At 40.2% G+C, this 17,727-nt stretch overlaps 1 protein-coding gene across 3 annotated transcripts in view; it reads right to left on the bottom strand.

Moving 5' to 3' along the window:
• me1 (malic enzyme 1, NADP(+)-dependent, cytosolic) overlaps positions 1-17,727 on the bottom strand; it is a 286,578-nt gene that overhangs the window by 228,620 nt on the left and 40,231 nt on the right. For all 3 annotated transcript variants that reach the window (XR_009808883.1, XM_061916429.1, XM_061916430.1), the window contains one exon: positions 14,737-14,878. Coding sequence is in view for 2 of the 3 variants with exons in the window: in XM_061916429.1 (XP_061772413.1) it covers positions 14,737-14,865 (129 nt within the window). In the remaining variant the exon portion in view is untranslated. Of the gene's footprint in view, positions 1-14,736; positions 14,879-17,727 lie in introns of those variants that run through there.

Here is a 17,727-nt window from a genome sequence, read left to right as displayed (position 1 = left end):
ACCATTGATAATGCATTATAATAATGCATGTATATATTTTCCTTTCAAATGCAACATACTTGTATCATCTTGTATAATTTAACTCTGTAATTAAAAGGTGAACTGTACAAACATGCATATACACATACTGTACATTTACAAGTACATATACATTCATACTTACAGTGGGGCAAAAATGTATTTAGTCAGCAACGGATTCTGCAAGTTCTCCCACTTAAAATGCTGACAGAGGTCTGTAATTTTCATCATAGGTACACTTCAACTGTGAGAGACAGAATGTGAAAAAAAATCCAGGAATTCACATTGTAGGAATTTTAAATAATTTATTTGTGAATTATGGTGGGAAATAAGTATTTGGTCAACCACTCAAAGCTCTCACTGATGGAAGGAGGTTTTGGTTAAAAATCTCACGATACACGGCCCCATTCATTCTTTCCTTAACACGGATCAATCGTCCTGTCCCCTTAGCAGAAAAACAGCCCCAAAGCATGATGTTTCCACCCCCATGCTTAACAGTAGGAATGGTGTTCTTGGGATGCAACTCAGTATTCTTCTTCCTCCAAACACGACGGGTTGAGTTTATACCTAAATGGATACATTTAGTATACAGCAGAGGATTGGGAGAATGTCATGTGGTCAGATGAAACCAAAATAGAACACTTTAGTAAAAAGTCGCCTCTTCAGCTGAGCTTGCGCCGTCCATGCAGCTGCCGTCGACTTCCCTCAGAGACTGGCGTCAAGACACCCGTGGACACACCCCTCCGACTATAAGCTACTATTTAACTCACTAAAACACTAGCAACACAATAGAAAGATAAGGGATTTCCCAGAATTATCCTAGTAAATGTGTCTAAAAACATCTGAATCCGTCCCAATGCAATCGCTTTTTTTTTTTTTTTAACTTTTTTTTTTTTTTTCTAGTCCTTCGCTATCAATATCATCATCCACAATGGGGAAATTGTCGTTATCTCGGTCTGAATAGCTTTTGCTGCTGGAGGCTCCCATTGTAAACAATGTGAGGACATGAGGAGCCCTCACCCTTGTGACGTCATCGTCTGCGACTTACGGTAAATGCAAGGCTTTTTTATCAGCACAAAAAGTTGCGAACTTTATTGTCGATGTTCTCTATTAAATCCTTTCAGAAAAATATGGTAATATCGCTAAATGATCAAGTATGACACATAGAATGGACCTGCTATCCCCGTTTAAATAAGAAAATCTAATTTCAGTAGGCCTTTAAACTGAAATATTCCCTCACTGGTGCGACGGAATTTGGGTTTTTGATCATTTTGTCCATTTTCACTACTACATGTGTTCCACGAGTTAACTTGTTGCATTGTGTGATGCTAGCGGGCCAGCCAAAGTAGTGTACAAAGAGTCTGGCCAACTCGGTTGCAGGCGATCTCCTGAATGGTCAAAAGGCACTCACGTGACTACAGGGCACCATGACTGTTATTAACTTTGAGCTGATGTAATGTGTTTGCTCGTTAGTTTTTCGACATGTGTAAATGCCCTTATGTGCAGCCTGGGGCTGCTCCACCCGCAAGAATTATGGAAAGCTTTCACATTGCTTTCCCAACAACTCATAAAGAAGACAAGCATGGGAAGTGAAGGTTTGCAAACAACACTGGAGAGCCATTAAATACAACGTCTTATGCAAGGTAAACCCAACATCTGTGTTCATTTTGTTCAGGAGAGAACACAACATATGCCAACACAAATAATAACAAGAAAAATAATACATTGAAGAGATGGTTTGACAAAAACTATTTGAATTCCACTGAAATAATATAATTCGGTAACATCATACGAGAAAGTAAAATACAAATTCAAATACACGGACATTGACAGAATCAATTAAATGGTAAATTGGTTATACTTGTATAGAGCTATTCTACCTTCAAGGTACTCAAAGCGCTTTGACACTATTTCCACTTTCACCCATTCACACACTGATGGCAGGAGCTGCCATGCAAGGCCCTAACCACGACCCATCAGGAGCAAGGGTGAAGTGTCTTGCTCAAAGACACGACGGACGTAACTAGGTTGGTAGAAGGTGGGGATTGAACCAGGAACCCTCAAGTTGCTGGCACAGCCACTCTCCCAACTGCGCCACGGTATCCAAATAAACCAGATTTTGGATGTAATAATAGATGAGAAAATGAACTGAAAATCTCATAAAAAGTGGCAAGAAATAGTCAATAATGGATGAAGCAAAATATGTTCTGAACCAAAAATCGCTCCATATTCTCTACTGCTCACCAGTGTTACCATTTCTGAGTTATTGTGCAGAAATATAGGGAAATAACTACAAAACTAAACTTATTCACTTAACATGTTACAGAAAGAAAGATCAGTTAAAACAGGGGTGTCGAACTCGTTTTTATTGAGGGCCACATTGCAGTTATGTTTGCCTTCAGAGGGTCGCTTTTAACGATGAGTAACATATGAATATATGTGTGTATATATATATTATAATACATTAACAATATATATTTTTACATAAGTTGCAAAAAAACTTTAAATTTTCCTTTAAAAACTGGAAGCTCAGTCACCAAAATTTTACAGTAAAAGCAACGTTTTTTTTACAGCAAATTAATGGAAAAACAATACCACTGTTTTTAGCAGTAACATTCAAGCAACAGAGCTGACAGTTTTTGTTTTTTTACCGTAAAATCTTGTTTTCTAATGATTTTTTTTGTTTGTTTTTTAATGTTTTATTATCATACTGTATATGGAAAAAAAACAGTAACAAAGTTGATTTCACGGTAAAAAACTCAGTCGGCGGAATGTAACCGTAAAATCTATTGTCAATTTTACAGTCTAAAATTTGATTAATAATGTGTTTTGAAATCTTAAGTAAAGCAGATATTTAAGTACAGTATTCATATTTATTTTAACAAAAAAATATTTTGGAATACAGGATGATATATTTTGATTTTGATTATATTGAATTTTTAAAAATATGCAATTGCATGCAGTACATGATGTTTAATGTCAAAAGGGAAAGAACAAATGTATTTAGTAAGTAAAGATCCATTCATCCATTTTTCTACCGCTTATCAGGCGGAAGACGGGGGACACCCTGGACAAGTCGCCACCTCATCGCAGTAGTACGTAAAGATTAAGGGCTTTGAGTTCGACACCTGTGAGTTAGAATAATACATAAAGAGTAAGACACAGTGATGACAAATACATTGAAGGTAGCCACCACACTAGACATACTTCACACAAATGTCATAATTTCTCTGTGATTGTTGGTCCAAAACTAATGAAGATTTTAGCAAGATGTGGGTAGTAATAAGTTGGGTTTTTTTGTAGTTCTGTGCACCGCCAGGTGCGTGTTAGTGTGCCTGCTGGTCACTAGACAGCGCTTGAATGCAGCGACACAGTGCGTCAAATTCGGCCGCAAAAGGATACTTTCAAGAATAGAAGCATGTTTAATTGTAAGTTTATGCTGGAGTATATTTAGCAGTATATATAGACATATTATTTTTGGTTTACTGTATTTTTCGGACTATAAGTCGCAGTTTTGTTTTTTTTTGGCCGGGGGTGGGACATATACTCCGGAGCAATTTATGTGTGAAATTATTAACACATTACCGAAAAATATCAAATAATATTATTTATCTCATTCGCGGAAGAGACGAAGTAAATGTCAGCAATCGTCACACACATGTCAGCATTCGTCACATACATGTCAACCAATAAGAATTCGGAGGGGGAGGGTCTTGGCAGAAGTGCATTGTGGGTCATGGGATGCTAACTGCTATATGCTATATGCTACTGCCATAGGTATCAAAATGGGTCATTTCATCGTTGACGGTAACTTATAAAAACTGAGAAGGGCTGAACAAAAATTGGACTGAAAACGAAATCATACACTGCAGATTACAAGTTGGACGTAGTATGGAGACCAGCTGCTGGGTCTCTGCCACACCGGAGTCGGTTTGGAGGGACTGGAGGAGATGCGGATGAGGGGACAGGGCTGCGGAGCTGGCACTGAGCACTGGGACGGAGAGGCTTCGCGGTGTCTTGGCTGGGTGAGCAGGTGTCGGACACCTCAATCTTCTTGGACATATCATCGCTCATCAATGCGGACTGGACACTGGCCGAGAGTGGAGTCGGCTGTCTTGGTTGCTTTGTTGGGTCTGCTCCTGTCTCTGGCCATCCTCCCTCCACCCCAGCAGACGATGGCGTGGAACACCGCAGAGGCCACCACAGTGGATATGTTTCTTTTACTTTTTATTCATAGCTGTATGTAGAAGTGTCTGGTTGTATCTGCTACTTTAATGTCTTTAATTTCCTCTGTGTTCTTTGATGTTTGATGTTTCCCTCTTACACACATGTAAGAGGGATGTGTTCTATGGCTATGAGTTGTTGTTTTTTTTCCCTTGGCCTCAGTCTGCACCCCCTCTCCAGGGCCCAGGCTAAGACCGATTTTTTTATTTTATTTTAATCTTCTATTTTTTTCTCCCCCCCCTTGTTTACCTGTATCTCATCTTTTTTTGTAAGGGGCGCTGGAAGCCGGCAGACCCGTCAGCGATCCTGTTCTGTCTCCCTTTAATGTTTGTCTGATCTTGAATGGGATTGTGCTGAAAATTGTAATTTTCCTGAAGGAACTCTCCTAACGGAATAAATAAAGTACTATCTAATCTAATCTAATCTAGTGAAATATGCAGCAGAAAACGACAAGAGGAAGCGGCGCATACCTTTGGAGTTGGCAGAGTTGTTTAGAAGCGACATCGAGGAAGAAGATTACATCGGATTTATCGATTAGGAGTGACACATTGTTTGGTAAACGTATAGCATGTTCTATATGTTATAGTTATTTGAATGACTCTTACCATAATATGTTACGTTAACATACCAGGCACCTTCTCAGTTGGTTATTTATGAGTCATATAACGTACACTTATTCAGCCTGTTGTTTACTATTCTTTATTTATTTTGAATTGCCTTTCAAATATCTATTCTTGGTGATGAATCTTATCAAATACATGTCCCCAAAAAATGCGATTTATTCTCCAGTGCGACTTATATATGTTTTTTTTTCCTTCTTTATTATGCATTTTCGGGGTTAGTGCGTCTGCTTCACAATACGAAGGTCCTGCAGTCCTGGGTTCAAATTCAGGCTCTGGATCTTTCTGTGTGGAGTTTGCATGTTCTCCCCGTGAATGCGTGGGTTCCCTCCGGGTACTCCGGCTTCCTCCCACTTCCAAAGACATGCACCTGGGGATAGGTTGATTGGCAACACTAAATTGGCCCTAGTGTGTGAATGTGAGTGTGAATGTTGTCTGTCTATCTGTGTTGGCCCTGCAATGAGGTAGCGACTTGTCCAGGGTGTACACCGCCTTCCGCCCGATTGTAGCTGAGATAGGCGCCAGCGCCCCCCACGACCCCGAAAGGGAATAAGCGGTAGAAAATGGATGGATGGATTATGCATTTTCGGCCGGTGTGACGTATATTCCGGAGCGATTTATAATCCGAAAAATACAGCATTTTATCAGAAAAACAAACATCAAAACGACAGCAATTGCATACAACCGGGCACAGCCACACATGTCCTTGGTAGCACGAATGGCGCCTGTTGTTTAGTTGGCCATACTCTATTTACAATTCTAGGGCCATCGCCCCCCATCACCACACAAAGAATCCATCCATCCATCCATTTTCTACCGCATGTCCCTTTTGGGGTCGCTAGAGCCTATCTCAGCTGCATTCGGGCGGTAGGCAGGGTACATCCTGGACAAGTCGCCACCTCATCGCATGGCCAACACAGATACAGACAACATTCACACTCACATTCACACACTAGGGACCATTTAGTGTTGCCAATTTAACTTATCCCCAGGTGCATGTCTTTGGAGGTGGGAGGAAAGACACTTAATGAAGGAAAAATAATTCCCCTACTTCTGCTGAAACTGATGAAAAGTGTGAATCCTCTTGAAGCATTTATCCATGCTGGAAAACTTACCGACTTCATTTTTATTTATTGTCGGCTAATTGACTTATCAAATATTGGCCCAGGCCTACTTTAATGTGGAATTTGAACAACAACATATTACTGGTGCAGGTGTTAATAGGTAAGTTGGATATAAAAGATAAATGTGAAACGCTAACAGGCGATTACTGTTGCATTTACACTCGAAGGAACTCTGTACAATGTGGCGTGAGGAACGAATTAATGAATGATTGATGACAAGTGATAACAATTCTCGGATGATGACTGATTTGATCTAAATATGTGGCTGTTTGACTGTCAATGGACAACAATTACACTGATGAACATACAGCCTTGAAAAGCACAGGCCTGTATTTCTTCTGATGTGGTTAAAGAAAGTTAACATGTCACTACAAGAATAATAATCACTCGGGGCTTGATCTATTAAGATTCAAATAAGGCGTTAAACATTAACAGGCAGATGGATCATTTTGGTATCGCTTCTAATCGGTCGGCCAAGTCCCTTCCCGGCAGAAGAGTCCGACCCGCAGACTCGGAGAGAGCCATGTGCCTGAAAATGGCGAGGGAACTCTCGAATCCACAGTTTGTCTTTAAAATTCCTCCTTCACAATTCTCTCTCAAAAATCTCTTATTAACGGCCGCTGCCATATTTGTGCAATGCTGTCGTCTTCTATTGACAATCAGAGCAACAGCAGTGGCTGCCATTGTAATGACAGCTCTAAAACCACGGAATCACAAAGCATCCATCTTCATTAAAGTACAGTCTCGCGGGACGAGATTTAACAAGAATTATGGCTCTTGAGGCAAAAAAACCTAAAATGGAAACATCTATAAGTTACGTGCAGGGGGTCGCAGCAAGCTGCGAGGTTCGCTTCCCCGGGGCGCAAACGGACCACTCTGGACAGGACTTGCAGGTAGGAACACGATTTATTCTTGAGAAATCAAGGAGATACAAAAAACAGGAAACAAGCCGACAGAAAAATGTGCCGATCGCACTGTGAGCTAAGGCTACCACTTAGCATATATTCACGTAAGTTGTTGGATAAACAAACAAAGAAGCCAGGACGAGTGTGGCGAGAGAGGTGAATAAATAGCTCTCTGATTAGTGGTCGACTGCAGGTGAGCGTGCCGACCACTTACCAGAGGCAGGTGAACCCAAACAGTCCCCATAGAAACCAAAACAATCCCAGAGGTGCGCAAAAGAGGAACTAAGCAAGTCCAAAAAGTAACAGAACATAACAAAAACATGATCCGGGCCACGGTTGCAATTCTACTTTGATTTTGAAATATTGCTTTTGTTTTGCGAAAAACTGCAAATGGAAACACAGCTAATGATTTTAGACCAGTTGATCTGCCGCTTCTTTTCTTTCTCCTATGTCCCCCCCTCCCTTGTGGAGGGGGTCCGGTCCGATGACCATGGATGAAATACTGTCTGTCCAGAGTCGAGACCCAGGATGGACCGCTCGTCGGGACCCAGGATGGACCGCTCGCCTGTATCGGTTGGGGACATCTCTACGCTGCTGACCCGCCTCCGCTTGAGATGGTCTCCTGTGGACGGGACTCTCGCTGCTGTCTTGGATTCGCCTGAACTGAACTCTCGCGGCTGTGTTGGAGCCACTATGGATTGAACTTTCACAGTATCATGTTAGACCCGCTCGACATCCATTGCTTTCGGTCCCCTAGAGGGGGGGGGGTTGCCCACATCTGAGGTCCTCTCCAAGGTTTCTCATAGTCAGCATTGTCACTGGCGTCCCACTGGATGTGAATTCTCCCTGCCCACTGGGTGTGAGTTTTCCTTGCCCTTTTGTGGGTTCTTCCGAGGATGGTGTAGTCGTAATGATTTGTGCAGTCCTTTGAGACATTTGTGATTTGGGGCTATATAAATAAACATTGATTGATTGATTGATTGATTGTGTGAGTGTGAAAGAGGTCAGTATGAATATATTTTACATTTGGGACCACACTTTGGCGCGCCAAAAGAATCAACTCGACGGGCCAAGTTTTACACATTCCGACTACAGGGGGGAACAACTGTTTAGCTGACAAGAGGCCAGACATACTGCTAATGGTTCACAATGTCATTTTTACATTACTTTGGGTGCAACTTTTTTAATAGGTTCAGAAAAAAAAAATCACAGAATGCTAGAGGGTTAAAAAATATCATCCGCATAATGTGCAGATAGAACTTAAACCACTACCAAATCTACGATCATTGCTATGTATATATTTTGCTAAATCAACATTGAATGCTTGGCTGCATAGCGAGTTTGTGTCTCCAGAAATTGACCACATTTGGCATAAATTGAGAAACATGACCTCCACTTGATTAGCACCTATATGAAACCCAGCCGACTCATTGCTCACTGTGACATTGGGACGGAGCACACATGTGTAACAAATGCTGATTTTTCTTCTTATTAAGCGTAACAGGTGAGGACATGCCTCACCTCACTCACAACACTGACTTCCCTTAAGTTCCGTAACAGAAGCGTGCAGAGTTCAATCTGCAACATTTGGTGGTTTTAGGATTGGAGTCCTTAAAGGGGAACTGCGCTTGTTTTGGAATGTTACCTATCATTCACAATCCTTATGTAGGACAACAACATAAACGTTTTTCTTTTTTAATGCATTCTAAATAGTAAAGTAAGTAGTCTGATAACAATGGAGTCTATGGAAGCCGCTCCATTCTGCCTATAAAGCTTTTAAAAACATCCAAACATCTCCATTAAGGTTTTATATACATGATTTAAGTATATATATACATATGTAGTAACCACCATATTTATATTAAAATGTAAAATGTACACCATCCATCCATGCATCCATCTTCTTCCGCTTATCCGAGGTCAGGTCGCGGGGGCAGCAGCCTAAGCAGGGTAGCCCAGACTTCCCTCTCCCCAGCCACTTCGTCTAGCTCTTCCCGGGGGATCCCGAGGCGTTCCCAGGCCAGCCGGGAGACATAGTCTTCCCAACGTATCCTGGGCCTTCCCTGTGGCCTCCTACCGGTTGGGCGTGCCCTAAACACCTCCCTCGGGAGGCGTTCGGGTGGCATCCTGACCCAATGCCTAAACCACCCCATCTGGCTCCTCTCGATGTGGAGGAGCAGCGGCTTTACTTTGAGCTCCTCCCGGATGGCAGAGCTTCTCACCCTATCTTTAAGGGAGAGCCCCGCCACCCGGCGGAGGAAACTCATTTCAGCCGCTTGTACCCATGATCTTATCCTTTCGGTCATGACCCAAAGCTCATGACCATAGGTGAGGATTGGAACGTGGATCGACCAGTAAATTGAGAGCTTTGCCTTCTGGCTCAGCTCCTTCTTCACCACAACGGATCGGTACAACGTCCGCATTACTGAAGACGCCGCACCGATCCGCCTGTCGATCTCACGATCCACTCTTCCCCCACTCGTGAACAAGACTCCTAGGTACTTGAACTCCTCCACTTGGGGCAGGGTCTCCTCCCCAACCCGGAGATGGCACTCCACCCTTTTCCGGGCAAGAACCATGGACTCGGACTTGGAGGTGCTGATTCTTATTCCGGTCGCTTCACACTCTGTTGCGAACCGATCCAGTGAAAGCTGAAGATTCCGGCCAGATGAAACCATCAGGACCACATCATCTGCAAAAAGCAGAGATCTAATCCCGCGGCCACCAAACCGGAACGCCTCAACGCCTTGACTGCGCCTAGAAATTCTGTCCATAAAAGTTATGAACAGAATCGGTGACAAAGGGCAGCCTTGGCAGAGTCCAACCTTCACTGGAAATGTGTCCGACTTACTGCCGGCAATGCGGACCAAGCTCTGACACTGATCATACACGGAGCGGACCGCCAGAATAAGATAGTCCGGTACCCCATACTCTCTGAGCACTCCCCACAGGACTTCCCGAGGGACACGGTCGAATGCCTTCTCCAAGTCCACAAAGCACATGTAGACTGGTTGGGCAAACTCCTTATCTTGTTAAACCCAAATTTATGAAGGATGAACTAATGCTTCTAGAAGCGAGTACTAAGGGAGTGATAGGAAGTCGGAGCAGACGGAAGCCGAGAAAGTGTGGTGAGAGTGAGTCGAAGCTGCAAAATGTGGAACCTGACGCCAAGTTATTTAATCATAAATGGAGTGCTTACCCATAGTTAACTGGTAAAACTGTCTGTGACCAGCTGGACCAAACAGACAGCTGTCCATCGAGTATTGATCATGTACATGCAGCATGTCATGTGTGTATCATGACAGAGAGCTATTAACGCTGTCTGGCTAGCTGTGTACAAACAAAACAAGAAATGTGGGCTAATACTTTAAAGATACTGAACGATGAATGTTCATGTTTTTCAGTCAGTACAGATTTGTGTCTTATCGCATTGTGTTGTGCATTTTAATTTTCCTGAGGGAACTCTGCTGAAGGAATCAATAAAGTACGACATATCCAGGGTTTTTCCCGCAGCACTTTGTTAAGGCAGCCGCCTTAACGACAAAGAGTCACTGCCTAAACTGAAGTCTTTAAAATAAAATAAAAAAATAAAAATAAAAAAAATATATATATATATATATATATATATATATATCTTTTTTTTTTGTCCTATCCAGCTTTTCAGGCAAATCACATAATTGATGGAGATGCCCATATCGGCTGTTCAGATTTACTTTACAAAAGAGAAGTGTAGGATACTTCTCTTGTTGCCTTTTTGTATTTGAATGTATTAAATGTATTTATTATATCATTTGGTGCTTAAAGTAAAGTCTTAACAAGCTGCTACGCTTCTTACTGCCTCTGTCAGTACTTCTCTGCAGAACCCAGCAAATAATGACATAATTTGTATCTCAGGTAACTAGGACTGTTTTGTGCTTTGTTTTTACTTTAGGGGAAAAAAAATATCGAGATATATATCGTATATGGCCACCCAGCCCCTTCCCCGTCCATTGGCCTGTCCCGGGTGACGCCGGCCCCCTTGCCCCTGTAGACAGACACCACCTTAACTACCAAATATTCTGGGGGAAACATTGATATCTATCTATTACAAACTCAAACACGGTTCGTAGAAGCCAGCTTATCTCTTTCCGTAGCTAGCTTTTACGGGTAATACCGAAGCACGCCGATGTGTTAGGACAGTGGTTCTCAAATGAGGGTATGCAAACCCCTTGGTGTACTTGAAGGTATGCTAAGGGGTATGTGAGATTTTTTTTAAATATTGTAAAAATAGCAACAATTAAAAAATCCTTTATAAATATATTTATTGAATTATATGTCAATAAAATATGAATGTAAGTTCATAAACTGTGAAAAGAAATGCAACAATGCAATATTCAGTGTTGACAGCTAGATTTTTTTGTGGACATGTTCCATAAATATTGATGTTAAAGATTACTTTTTTTGTGAAGAAATGTTTAGAATTAAGTTCATGAATCCAGATGGATCTCTATTACAATCCCCAAAGAGGGCACTTTAAGTTGATGATTACTTCGATGTGTAGAAATCTTGATTTATAATTGAATCACTTGTTTATTTTTCAACAAGTTTTTAGTTATTTTTATATCTTTTTTTCCAAATAATTCAAGAAAGACCACTACAAATGAGCAATATTTTGCACTGTTATACAATTTAATAAATCAGAAACTGATGACATAGTGCTGTACTTTACTTCTTTATCTATTTTTTTTCAACCAAAAATGCTCTGCTCTAATTAGGGAGTACTTGAATTTAAAAAAATGTTCACAGGGGGTACATCACTGAAAAAAGGTTGAGAACCACTGTGTTAGGACACTATAGAAAAAGTTATTCAGTGTTCGCTCTTACAATAACAATGTCGCTACAGTTTGGTTATTATACAGGTTATGGAACGTGAATGAAGTATGGACGGTATTTGAATGCATTTTTAAAGTGATTTAGTAGTAGTACTGTTATGTACCATTAGCTGCATTTCTAGCCACCAAGAACCAGATGATTTTCATATGTTAGAAAGCGGAAAAAAACAAACAAAAAAAGTTTTGTCTTCTTGTCTCTCATGTTTGTGAACGATAAACAACATTCCCCCCAAAAAAAGTGCAGTTCCCCTTTAAAATGAGCATCAAAAATTAACTGTTAGTGTTTACGGGTCAGTCAGTACCATGGACAGAGATCCAGTCACCCTAAACTGGATTGATGACCTCTGGGGCCCCACCGTACAAATCCCGAGAATTTGCGAGAACGATTACAGAATGGTGCTTTTGTTACATACAGTATGTGCTTGTGACAAAAACAACAAAAAGACAACTGGTTAAACCAGACTACCTAGTGGCTCACAGTCTTTTTTTCTGGGAACAATGAGAAACGACTAGAAGATGAGAATAGGCCCTGTCATGCCGCTTTTTAGAAAAAAAAAATCAAATGTCATTTGGTTGGCTCAGCATTTTCCTTTTTCGCCTGACTAGGCAACCTCAAATCCATGTTCCTCAATTCACTTTCACAAATGGAGATATTTCCACATAGCGTGGGAATTAAGCCTTTTGACATCACATGACTTTGCATCAGTAGATAGATAGATAGATAGATAGATAGATAGATAGATAGATAGATAGATAGATAGATAGATAGATAGATAGATAGATAGATAGATAGATAGATAGATAGATAGATAGATAGATACCGTATTTTTCGGAGTATAAGTCGCTCCGGAGTATAAGTAGCACCTGCCGAAAATGCATAATAAAGAAGGAAAACAACATGTATACGTCGCACTGGAGTATAAGTCGTATTTTTGGGGGAAATTTATTTGATAAAACCCAACAGCAAGAATAGACATTTGAAAGGCAATTTAAAATAAATAAAGAATAGTGAACAACAGGCTGAATAAGTGTACGTTATATGACGCATAAATAACCAACTGAGAACGTACCTGGTATGTTAACGTAACATATTATGGTAAGAGTCATTCAAATGAGTAAAACATATAGAACATGCTATACGTTTACCAAACAATCTGTCACTCCTAATTTCTAAATCCGATGAAATATTATACGTCTAGTCCAGGAGTAGGGAACCTATGGCTCTAGAGCCAGATGTGGCTCTTTTGATGACTGCACCTGGCTCTCGGATAAATCTTAGCTGACATTGCTTAACACGTTAAGTAATCACAGTGTCAAAAATAATGTTTAAAAATATAAAACATTCTCATGCATTTTAACCCATCCTTCCGGTTTCTACCACACCTGTTCAAGAAGTCGCATTAATGGTAAGAAGTATTTTATTTATTATTGGTAAGCTTCAGAATAACAAGCTTATTAAAAAGAATAAGAGACTTATTATACTCTAAAAATGTTGGTCTTACTTAAAAATGCACGCGTTCAGTTGTATTCGGTCTTAAAAATATAATATATGGCACTCACGGAAATCCTTTTTTAAAATATTTGGCTTGTATGGCTCTCTCAGCGGCTTCACGGTGGCAGAGGGGTTAGTGCGTCTGCCTCACAATACGAAGGTCCTGCAGTCCTGGGTTCAAATCCAGGCTCGGGATCTTTCTGTGTGGAGTTTGCATGTTCTCCCCATGAATGCGTGGGTTCCCTCCGGGTACTCCGGCTTCCTCCCACCTCCAAAGACATGCACCTGGGGATAGGTTGATTGGCAACACTAAATTGGCCCTAGTGTGTGAATATTGTCTGTCTATCTGTGGGGCGACTTGTCCTGGGTGTACCCCGCCTTCCACCCGATTGTAGCTGAGATAGGCGCCAGCGCCCCCCGTGACCCCGAAAGGGAATAAGGGGTAGAAAATGGATGGATGGATGGGCTCTCTCAGCCAAAAAGGTTCCCGACCCCTGGTCTAGTCTCTTACGTGAATGAGCTAAATAATATTATTTTATATGTTACGGTAACATGTTAATAATTTCACACATGAGTTGCTTCTGAGTATAAGTCGCACCTCCGACCAACTTATGAAAAAAACTGCGACTTATAGTCCGAATAATACGGAAGATATATAGTACTTTATTGATTCATCCATCCATCCATCCATCCATTTTTGTACCGCTTATTCCCTTTCGGGGTCACGGGGGGCGCTGGCGCCTATCTCAGCTACAATCGGGCGGAAGGCGGGGTACACCCTGGACAAGTCGCCACCTCATCGCAGGGCCAACACAGATAGACAGACAACATTCACACTCATATTCACACACTAAGGCCAATTTAGTGTTGCCAATCAACCTATCCCCAGGTGCATGTCCTTCAGGAAAATTTATATATGCATTTGTGTAAAAAAAATATTATTTATTTATTTTGAATCGAACAAGCATCATCTGCTGTGAGTGAACATGATGAGTAACACATTAAAACTGATGGTGAGTGTGCGTGTGCCTATTAAGTCAGAGCTCTCTAAATCTAAATATAACTGTCCCTAAAGCTGATACCTAACCCTTCCTGCCAATGCTGCTTTCAAATACACTGGGCTTTTAGAACGTTACTTGTGTTTATAATGCAAATACTGACAGCATGAAGACTAAACATATACAATTACCACTCATATGTATATAATATGTATAAAAATATATATTTAAAGACGTATGTGTTAGCTAACCTTTAGAAGTCCTCCATTTACATCCAGGAAAAGGTAAAATGAGGATTAGTAACTGGTGTGTTCTATTATTTCTTGTATAACTAATACATCCCAGTGGTGAAATTGCATCCACGTTCCGTTCCCAGCGTGTTCATTTAAGTGTGTTTACAAATGTCCTACAGCACTTGAACGCATTAGCCGGTCGGCAGAATGAAAGCAACAAGTTTAAAGCTGCATTGTTTTTGCTGACTTACTTTGTTCAGGTGGGGGTTGCGTGTGACGTCATAGCCCCTCTTCTTTGTGCAGACCAAGGCCTTTCGAGCGTCCCCCGACTTGTGCATCTCCGTGTCCAAGGATTCCCGTCTCGCCATACCGTGAGCCATGTTGTTGTCGTCCCTTGAAATAGAACAAGTGTTGTGAAGGCAACAAGTGGATGGACGCGCGTGTCCCAGCGGAGATGTGATTGGTGGCATTACGTCATCCACAACGGCCTCAGCGCGACGCTTCTTTTTTTTTTTATTGTCACATTATTTCTACTTTTTATAAGCAATACTACTTCATGAAATATTGATTTTAAAAAAAAAGTATTAAACATGCAATTTTTGTTTTGTTTTGTTTTAATTTTTTTCTTTCTCTGTTCAGTACCTTATTTTATTTTTTATTGATGATTTGGTATATAATATAGACTTGTGCATATTATTTTCTTGTAGGACATTCACTGTACTTATTGTTGATTTAAAAAAAATATGTTGGCCCTAGTGTGTGAATGTGAGTGTGAATATTGTCTGTCTATCAGTGTTGGCCCTGCGATGAGGTGGCGACTTGTCCAGGGTGTACGCCGCCTTCCGCCCGATTGTAGCTGAGATAGGCGCCAGCGCCCTCCGTGACCCCAAAAGGGAATCGAGGTAGAAAATGGATGGATGGATGTTAAAGGACAAGATACTGTTTAACAACAATGTTTATCGTCACTTTATTTCTGTTTTGTTTGAACAATGCTTTTCTGTTTTGGCGAGCAAAACTACTTCATGAAATATTGGTTTAGAAAAAAAAAGTATTAAACATTCAATGATTTTTATTTAGTATTGTTCAGATTTTTTTCTCTCTCTGTCCTGTACCTATTTTTATCTTTTCAAATTAATATTTTTGTATTTAATATAAACATGTACTTTTTTTTTTTTCCTTATAGGACATTCATTGTACTTTTTATTTAAAAAAAATAATGTTAAAAGGCCCTGGGATGAGATGGCGACTTGTCCAGGGTGTACCCTGCCTTCCGCCCGATTGTAGCTGAGATAGGCGCCAGCGCCCCCCGCGACCCCGAAAGGGAATAAGCGGTACAAAATGGATGGATGGATGTTAAAGGACAAGATACTGTTTAATTTTGTGAAATCATTGCAAAAAAATGTAAACAACATTGTTTATTGTCAGTCTATTTCTAGTTTTAATGAACAATGCTTTTCTGTTTTGGCGAGCTTTACAAGCAAAACTACTTCATGAAATATTGTTTTTTCAATAAGTATTAAACATTCAATATTTTTTTTTGTTTTGTTTTGATTTGTGTCTCTCTCATGTACCTATTTTTAATTTTTTAATTAATAATTCAGTATTTAATATACACATATGCATATTTTTTTCTTATGGAATATTCACTTTACAAAAAAAATGATGTTAAAGGATAAGATACTGTTTAATTTTGTGAAATAATTGCAAAAAATATATATATTTTGAAATATATATTTGTAATGCACTTTTCTCTAGCGACTCAAAGCGCTTTACGTAGTGAAACCCAATATCTAAGTTACATTTAAACCAGTGTGGGTGGCACTGGGAGCAGGTGGGTAAAGTGTCTTGCTCAAGGACACAACGGCAGTGACTAGAATGGCGGAAGCGGGGATCGAACCTGGAACCCTCAAGTTGCTGGCACAGCCGCTCTACCAACCGGGCTATACTGCCCCCACAACATTGTTTATTATCACTCTATTTCTAGTTTTTATGAGCAATGCTTTTCTGATTTGGCGAGGTTTTATGTTTTTTGTTGTTTTTTAAAATAAGTATTAAACATTCAATTATATTTTGGTTTTGTTTTTATTTTTTGTCTCTCATGTACCTATTTTCCATCCATCCATTTTCTACCGCTTATTCCCTTTTGGGGTAGCGGGGGGCGCTGGCGCCTTCAGTATTTAATATACGCATGTACAAATGTTCTTCTTATGGAACATTCACTGTACAAAAAATGATGTTAAAGGACAAGATACGGTTTATTTTGTGAAATCATTGCAAAAAAATAATAATTCCATGATTGAATACATGAATTTGTGTATGGTGAATGTTGTCATCATCTAAAACTGTATCAGTCAGTACAGTATACCTAATTCTACATGTAAAAGTACATTTATATTCAGAAATGTTTCTTTTTTTATGTATTTATTTTGGAATTATCTCTGGGTGCCCAGCGGACAATGGTGTGGCGCATTGCATTATATGTGGGGGTTAAAATTGTGTTTTTACGTCGTTTGTCTATGCTTGGTGCAGTCGTATGTGTACAATATGTATACTTTATTACTTCTTTGCGGTTTTTTATTTTTTATTTGTCCTCATTTACAGTTTTTCATTGCGTTTGACTTTTGTAGCTGTATGTAGAAATGACACCTCTGTGGTAGCAACAGGTTGCATCAGCGCTGTGCACTTTGATGTCTTTTATGTACTTTGTGTTATTTTAATGTTTCCCTCTTTTTCATTTGTGTTTGCTTTGTTCTTTGATGACGTTTCGAGCCTGCACTGCAACCATATTGTTTCATAAAATAAAAGTGGCGGCAGATCAAATTAGCGCCTGACATTTTCATCGTTTTACAACTGAGCTGCTGAGTTTGAAGAAATTTCCCTTGTGGATCAATCATTTTAACATGTAGCGTGACTTTAAAAATGATTTAGATAAGAAATGTTGTATAAAAACAACCCAGTATCATGTAGTACTAACGACTCCATTAGTTTTATGAAATAATGTAAGGATAATGTACAGTATTAAGCATGTGTGAAACGGTATTGTAGATACCGCAGTATTGCAGTTATTGCAAGTCTTCACTATAATACATGCAATAATAAATGCGTGACTGTAATAAAAACATTGTTTTTTCTGAGCTTTAGCCAAATACAGTACATTTCCCAGAATCCTCTGCGCAGGGGGTCTTAAACGACCACTCTGTGTGTGTGTGTGTGTGTGTGTGTGTGGACAAGGATAAGGTTAG

This window comes from Nerophis ophidion, linkage group LG11 (genome assembly GCF_033978795.1).
Source record: "Nerophis ophidion isolate RoL-2023_Sa linkage group LG11, RoL_Noph_v1.0, whole genome shotgun sequence".
Classification (NCBI taxonomy): domain Eukaryota; kingdom Metazoa; phylum Chordata; class Actinopteri; order Syngnathiformes; family Syngnathidae; genus Nerophis; species Nerophis ophidion.
The sequence above is the reverse complement of the archived record's forward strand: the minus strand, read 5'-3'. Positions and strand labels throughout refer to the sequence as shown.